This window comes from Pundamilia nyererei, unplaced genomic scaffold, assembly GCF_000239375.1.
Source record: "Pundamilia nyererei isolate P.nyererei 1_Seehausen unplaced genomic scaffold, PunNye1.0 scaffold00503, whole genome shotgun sequence".
NCBI lineage: Eukaryota > Metazoa > Chordata > Actinopteri > Cichliformes > Cichlidae > Pundamilia > Pundamilia nyererei.
Genome location: NW_005187904.1, coordinates 192,547 through 200,721, shown reverse-complemented (window position 1 = coordinate 200,721; position 8,175 = coordinate 192,547). Strand labels below are relative to the sequence as shown.

Here is an 8,175-nt window from a genome sequence, read left to right as displayed (position 1 = left end):
TTACACACCGATTCAATATTGATTTTAGTGACCTCCGATTGTTGTAACCGGGTGTCATTACTGCCGACATGAATTATGATTTTACTGAATTTACGTTTACCCTTAGCCAGCAGTTTTAAATTTCCTTCAATGTCGCCTGCTCTGGCCCCTGGAAGACAATTGACTATGGTTGCCGGTGTCTCTAGCTTCACATGTCTGAGAACAGAATCACCAATTACCAGAGTTTGACCCCCGGCGGGTGTGTCACCGAGTGGGGAAGAACGGTTAGACACAAAAAGCGGTTCACAGGGGAAAGCCAGTTCAAGATAACCTTGGAAAGCAGATCTTTAGTTAACAATGGAGGATAATAAGCTGTCACGATCATTTGAAAAGAAGCTTTTTCTTTGCATATGAATTCGTCAAGGATCAATCTGACAGTTGGGTGGCCCCTCTCCCATTTCAGTCACCGAAACAGCGTCAGCTATTACAACAGGAAGTAAGACCTCAAACGTCTCATGTCTCTTTGGTGTAGGAAGGAAGCCAGAGATGAAAGGCCACTATGTACAGTTCATGGAAAAGATGTCCTGCAATGGTCAACCAGATTCTTCTTACATGGTAAAGAATGCTGGTACTTATCAAGGTTTGGTGTCTGTCATCCGCAGTAGTCATGGCAAATCAAGGGAGTGTTTGACTTCAGCGCTCAGTACAATACATGTGCTACGCCAGGCTCAGGTCTAAATAACAGCCTGTTCGCTTTGCTTATCTGTTTCAAGTGTGAACCTTTTGCAGTTTAACTGACATTCAGCAAATGTTCCACAGCTTCTTGAATCCCAAAGAAAAACTTTGGTATTATTTCTGTCTTGTGGTTTTGTGACCTCAACCTTGAGTTTCAGATGAAGGTCCATGTGTTTGGTAATGGCCGATCTCCAGTGGCGGCCATCTATGGTTTGAAAAGAACAGATCAAACAGTTCACAAGAGTAAGACAATGGAAGTATGTGTATACCGACAACAATCCAGCTGACCAGCTAGTCTTTTCCTCATGGCTAATCAAGCCAACTCAGCAAAGCACAACCTTTCCTCGAAACATCTCAGAGTTGTCGGGTGGTTAACAAGAGCCCAGCTAACATCAGATGAATCACGCCTGATACTCATTCCTGGTAAACATCATGTTATTAAAGATTATCAGAAATGGTGACTGTTCCCGAGACCTGTGTCAGAGGTCATTCTTCTTGTTTGTGTTTGCTTGTTGTGTTTGTTAGTGTATATGTGTTGTTTCTGGATTTGGCATCTTATAGATGCCAGGCCGGGAGTGTACTGATCCCAGTAAAGTAATTTAAACTTCTGCATATAAAACAGATCCACCGTTTTATTCTGGGGCACAGCAGTGTAAAGAGGCATTATTTGGTGTTGAGTTTGTACAATCTGTAAGTATGTTTCAGTTGATTTCATGATTCACAGATTGTTATTTTCTTGTAATTTAATTGTCTCATGATTATAGTTAGTGAGGCAGATGGTACTATCCAGTCAGAACTAAGTATGTCACTGTTAAATGGCTTCCAAACCGTGCAGAGTTACTTTACTTGACCATATATTGAATAGGGTGTGCGACTGATGTGAACTTACACTGAAATTGTCTTTTATCTTTATCTATGTTTGCTTACAGTTTAACAAGTATGGTCCAGTAAACTACCTCAAACTTTGCTCTGGTCTCAAGTGTTTTATTGGACACTTGTTGAGCTCACTGTCCGTGTAAACTGTACATCGCATGGTGAGGGCAGCAGCAACGTCTTGACTTTAAACATCTTACAGAATTCTTTAAGATTTTTTTCAAATATTTCAGCATATTTTCTCAAAGGTTTTTCACAGTTTTCTTTCATAAACTACCTCTGAGATATTAGGCCATTCACTTTCTTTACCCCTGTAATACTCCATCATCTGTATCAATCAAACCCAGCACAGTGCTCTTAGACTACCAAAGGTTTCCATTCCAGTACAAAGTAAAAGAACAAATAAGCGGAGAACAAGGCATTGAATAGACACCACTAGCCTCTGAATGCTAAAAGTGGTTGAGCAATGTGTGCTGTTCTTGCAAAGTTGTGACTAACCTTTCACATAGAGCAAAGGTTTAACAGCTGGCTGAGTTACGCATTTATAATCAGGTCAGCCAGCTACTGCTCTCAGTGCAGTCCAACTCATATGACCATGTTTCTTTGAGTTGTGCTGCTATGGATCACAACTGGGTTTTTTCCTCTGTATGTATTATTGTTGGGTCTACCTTACAATGTAAAGCACCTTGAGGCGACTGTTGTTGTGATTTGGTGCTGTATAAATAAAATTGAATTGAATTGAATTCTTTTCCAACTAATGTCTTTACTTTTACATCTTCCACAATGTTTCAACATTTTTTCAACATTTCAGGAAATTTTAAAATATTTCCCACACTTTCACCACATCTGAGAAATTAGGCATTCACTTTGTTTACTCCTGCAATACTCCATCATGTCTACCCATCACACGTAATCACAGCACACAGTGCAGTGCTCTTAGGCTCCCAATGTTTGCCAATCCTTGAAAAAGGAATATGGCAAATTATTGGAGAGGTGGAGAAACCAACGAATGAATAGAAACCAAAAACTTCCTTTGGCTCTATCATATTTATGTGACGTCTTCACTCGCGTTTAATATAAAGAATCAATGTTCATAGGACAAAAGACAGAGGCAGAACAGTTGAGCTATTAGATTGTAGCATGTCAACCAGCTAGCCTCTACAGTGAACTAAGGGCTGTGGTATATTTAAGATGCTTCACACATAAATGACCACCTTAAGACTGAGACATGTTTCGTTAACTGTGGAGTGAAGGATCATAAAGAGAGATCCCCTTATCTTTGTCCTTTCATAACCTCAGCTTCTTGTTGCATATTGTTAGAGAAGACAGGTACTGATGTACAGTAGCCTATATGCACGCTAAAAGTGGTTGAGCAATGTGTGCTGTTCTTTCAAAGTTGTGACTAACCTTTCACATAGAGCAAAGGGTTAACAGCTGGCTGAGTTACGCGTATATAATCAGGTCAGCCAGCTACTGCTCTCAGTGCAGTCCAACTCATATGATCATGTTTCTTTCAGTTGTGCTGCTATGGATCTGCGTTTTCTTTATCATCCTTCAGGTCAAATCCAAGAGGCCAAAGAACTTCCCACCAGGACCCCCAGTCTTTCCCATACTGGGAACCATTTTGCAGCTGAGTTTAGAGAACCCCTTGAAGGACTTTGAGAGGGTAAGAAAATCCTTGCAATGAAATGTGTTTAAATGCCATATTCTTATCCCACTAGTGGATTTATTAATAGTATTAAATGGCTCTAAATGTTTAGATACTAAAAGTCACACATAAATTAACATTATTGTGATTTTCCTGACATTAACAGATTCAAGAGTTGTTGTGGTTTTACTGTTAAAGACATGAAACCATGAAACAGCTGTGACTGGTAAATGAAATCATTTGAAATCCAGAAATCTTACACTGAAAGTGAAAATGCCACCATGAAACTAAACTACACTGGAAAAAGTAAAGAAATAAAAAAAAATAAAAAAACTAATTAGGAAATGGAGACTATAATAACACCTGCATCTCTAATCGGTCACACACTCATTAACGTCTTTTAGAATATGAGTAAAACCCTAAATAATTGTGAAAGTTCATGCTAAACATGCACCTTTATGCAATAAACAACTTACTGGTTACCAGTACAGTTCCTTTTATGTCATGACTGTTAACTTTTGCATATATAAACTTTATATGGTACTTCCCCCGAAACACTTAGCTTAACTAATTTGGTAAATATGTTTAAGTCCTTTAGAAAGAAATGTTGATCTGAATATGTGTAAATGATTTCAGTCACTGTCATGTTACTTGTGGCACCGATCCACAAATGTAAGCATGTCCCACTGTAAATATGTGGGCTTCCTCTGTATCCCTCCATGAAATGTTCAGGATTAGTTCATTTGATGCTTTTTTCTCTCCACAGAATAACTGAAATTACTGGACAGAAATGTTTAACCGTGTTGGAGGGAAATGTCCACCTGAGTATCTGGTTCATAAATTTCAAAAACTGCCATGTCATTTTGTTCCCTCCCAGCTGAGGAAGTCTTATGGAGATGTCTACAGTATTTACATTGGCCAGAAACCAGCTGTAGTCATCAATGGGCTGAAGGCCGTAAAGGAGGCGATGGTGACAAAGGCTGCTGATTTTGCTGGACGACCCCAAGACTTGTTTGTTAATGATATCACCAAGAGGAAAGGTAGAACAGATGTTATCTATCAAAAAACATAACATCTGTTACAAAAAAAGCCAAACAAAGTCTTTCTTTTTCTTTCTGGATTCTAATGTTGGAGGTTGTAGTGTGCTGTTATTTGGTGCGTTCATAAGAGAAAAGACTCATTACTTTGGAAATAATCATGGTGGCAAAACAGACACAAAACATTGCAAATAAATTGATGTAAAATAAAAAAATACATCATGCTACATTATTACTAATAACTTCCATCCATCATACAAAAAACTACAAACACATTTTTTTTAAACTGCAAATATGAATCTAAATTATAGGAAGACTCTAAGATGATCTAAGTTTTCAAACCACTTTGGTTCATGTTCTTTGAAACAAGCTGGTTAAAAAATGACTTGCTTCACATGTTCAGGCATTGAAATGTTTTTATTGCACGTGTTTGCATGTTTAACCAGAGTCTAACATTCCCAGAGCAGCTTCTATCAGTTGACCTGTTGCTTATTTTAAGATCCTCGTAGTTATCCTGGAATTGCACTACTGTTCACGCTTAAATCAATAATTGAATTTCAGCATGCATGCTAGAGATGCTAAGTCTTTTCTGACTGCAGTGAAACTCCAGTGAGATGCTGGTATCGAGCTGTACTGAATAAAATAAAAATAAAAGATGAAATAAGCCAGAAAGTAGAGCAATGGTGACAAATTGTCAGCATTGATGATCTTTACGTCTTTCCCTTCTTTGTGTTTCTAATTTTGTCGTAGGGGTCGTTATGATAGATTACGGCTCTAGTTGGAGGGAACATCGTCGCTTTGCTCTGATGACTTTGAGGAACTTTGGTCTGGGGAAGAACTCGATGGAGGACCGGATTCATGAAGAGATAAAACATCTTGTTAGCACGCTGGAGGAGAGCGTTGGTAAGCGTTGGTCCACATAACTGAATTTTGTGGTGAGCCGTTGTTTCCATAATGTTCTTTTGTGTTGTTTTACAATGCTGTGCTGTTACATTACCAGGTAAAACCATGAGTCCTCGAGTTATGTTTCACAATGCAGCCTCCAACATCATCTGCCAGGTTCTGTTTGCTAGACGCTACGAGTATGACAACGCATTAATCAAACAGATTGTTCAGTGCTTCACTGAGAATACCAAGATGGTCAATGGACCGTGGGCTATGGTGAGTAAAAGCATGTTTCTGAGGTAACAAAGTTTCCTCAGGAATTTCGTTAAGGCGGAGATTTTACTGCAACAATTCCACCTGTAACAAAACTAACATGCAGATGTTTTTGTCACATGCTAGCGTGGTCATTTGATAAGTAGAACCAGCAAAAAAGGAAAACCAGGATTGGTCGCCTCTGATGATATTTAAGCAAATTACCCAGCTTGTCTTTCCTTTCAGCTCTATGACTCTTTCCCTATAATTCGTAACCTGCCACTGCCCTTCCAAAAGGCCTTTCAGAATGTGGAGGTAATTTAAATTTTCACTTTACCAGAAGGAAGAAGTAAAATTCTTTCAAACTGTGAATAATGTCGTTTGCTCTTTAGACTTGTAGGAATATTACAATTGATTTAATCAATGAGCACAAGAAGACCAGAGTTCCTGGAGAGCCACGAGATTTTATTGACTGCTATCTGGAGGAACTGGAGAAGGTGTGAGTGTGAAAAGAAACAGATCTGTTTTTCATATGTATTAGGCATATTTAAAATCAAATTAATTTAATCCTACTTTCTAAAAGGAAATGCCTAAATACTTCACAGAAACGTTTTTGTTTTTATTTTACAGTTTTTAATTAATTTCCAGGAACAGATTAAGACATTTGTCTTACAATAATTGTTCCCCTTTTCTGTAGCGAGGCAATGACAGGTCTTCATTTTCAGAGGACCAGCTCATTATGTACTCTATAGATCTTTATGTTGCTGGGACTGACACCACCTCCAACACCCTACTGACTGGTTTTCTTTACCTTATGAACTACCCGCACATCCAAGGTAAACCTGCACATGTAAATAATGCATATTATGGTTATTTGTCATTGAATTCTATGACTTGTCTGTAGCCTTCACATAACAGTCTAAATTGAAACACAGCTTATAAAAAATGTAGGCGGGGCCAAAAGGAGACCTGCTTAATCATTATGCATTTTCATCTTTCTTTTGAACCCCAAATTATTACTTACAAAATACAGTGTTATCATGTTGTGTAAGCTGTCGAGGATACTTGAGGGCACACGGGAGTTTGCCCAACTGGTCTATATGTGTTTTGTGGACTTGGAGAAGGCATTCGACCGTGTCCCTCAGGTGTCCTGTGGGGTGTCTGACCCATTGCTACGGGCCATTCGATCCTTATACAACCGTTGTAAGAGCCTGGTCCTCATAGCCGGCAATAAGTTGGGCTTCTCTGCTTGGGCTGCTGCCCCCGCGACCCGGCCCCGGATAAGTGGAAGAAGATGGATGTATGGATGGATGGATGGAAGCAGTATTGTGAAATGTGGATGTTAATGTGTGATGTTATCTCTCTTACACAGAAAAATGTCAGCAAGAGATAGATCAAGTATTGGAAGGGAAAGATCAAGCCACTTTTGAGGACAGACACAAGATGCCTTACATTCAGGTACTGTATATATGCTGCCCTCACGACACGTGACCATGTGAAGCTAGACAGCTAGCGAACAAAATAGAGGAGATCTTCCACACAAGGCTTGCTTTTCTTGCTTTTAATGAAGATCCTTTAAAGCCTTATCCTCTCTCAAGGCTTCTCCTTGCTATTTCTTATTTGTAACTGAAATATACAGAAAGTGAAAATAAATTGCTAGCTAATACACATCTTAATGACAAACTTAAAGATTAGCCTAGTTTAATACGTGCGTTACATTAGCATCGCAGTTCACTCCAGTTAAACACATATAAAAGTTATTTCTGAACATATAAATACTCACAAAGACAAACGTTTCCCAAGGTACAAGCGTGTAGGGCACTCTTAGCGTGTACATGAACTCGTTCACTCTTTTAATACTGCCGAAGCACTTTTCACAGCATTAACGGAAAAAATACATCAAAGATAGGCAAATGATCAGAGCGCTCCCTCACTCCCATTTCCGCACATACAATACAAAGATCGCTTGTGATAACGATGTCTCACTCTGAGCAAATTTTGAACCCAGACATTTTAACTGTTTTTAGCATGAATTACTTAGAATATTTCTTAACTTTGAACTTATTTATCACTTTGCTTATGTAACTTAATCAGACTATGCACTAACTACTGACCTTTGACCAAAAGGCATAACAGTATATGTTAGACATCTTGCTACTTACAGTTGTCCTCTATTTAGACGAGTTGCACTGGGTCTTCATAGATTGAGGGAAATCATATGATAGGATGCCAAGAGAGAAACTATGGTACTGGATGAGGAAGTCAGGAGTGGATACAAAATATATTAGAAAAGTGTAGGACATGTACGAGGACAGCAAGACAGTGATCAGTAATGTAGCAGGATTTGAAAATTGGTTCAAGTTGGGGCTGGAATCACTTCAGTATTGGACCTTTTGTTTACAATGACAGATGAGATCAGGCAGGAGTCTCTGTGAACTATAATGTTTGTAGATAACATTGTGATCTATAGTGAGAGTAGGGAACATGTGGAAAGAGCCTGCAGAGCAGACGTATGCTCTGGAGTGACTATGATGGTAAACATTACAAGTCAGTATATCAGAAGGACAGCTCACGTTGATCATTTTGGAGATGCAATGCTGAGATGGTTTGCTGTACACATGTACATTCCTCCTCTGTGAATAATTTGGACAAAGTATAGTAAAGACTGAGCTGGCAGGTAGGAAAAGAGGAAGACCATAGAGAAGGTTCATGGATACAGTGGGGCAAAAAAATATTTAGTCAGCCACCGATTGTGCAAGTTCCCCC

General features: G+C 39.0%; 1 protein-coding gene across 1 annotated transcript in view; it reads left to right on the top strand.

Annotated features, from left to right (window-relative positions):
* Positions 1-3,085: 3,085 nt before the first annotated feature.
* Positions 3,086-8,175, top strand: part of LOC102198329 (cytochrome P450 2F2-like) — an 8,241-nt gene continuing 3,151 nt past the window's right edge. Inside the window, exons 1-8 of the mRNA XM_005754071.1 lie at positions 3,086-3,253; positions 4,113-4,275; positions 5,023-5,175; positions 5,273-5,433; positions 5,656-5,724; positions 5,802-5,906; positions 6,107-6,245; positions 6,782-6,867. Of these exons, the coding sequence (XP_005754128.1) occupies positions 3,086-3,253; positions 4,113-4,275; positions 5,023-5,175; positions 5,273-5,433; positions 5,656-5,724; positions 5,802-5,906; positions 6,107-6,245; positions 6,782-6,867 (1,044 nt within the window). The remainder of the gene's footprint in view (positions 3,254-4,112; positions 4,276-5,022; positions 5,176-5,272; positions 5,434-5,655; positions 5,725-5,801; positions 5,907-6,106; positions 6,246-6,781; positions 6,868-8,175) is intronic.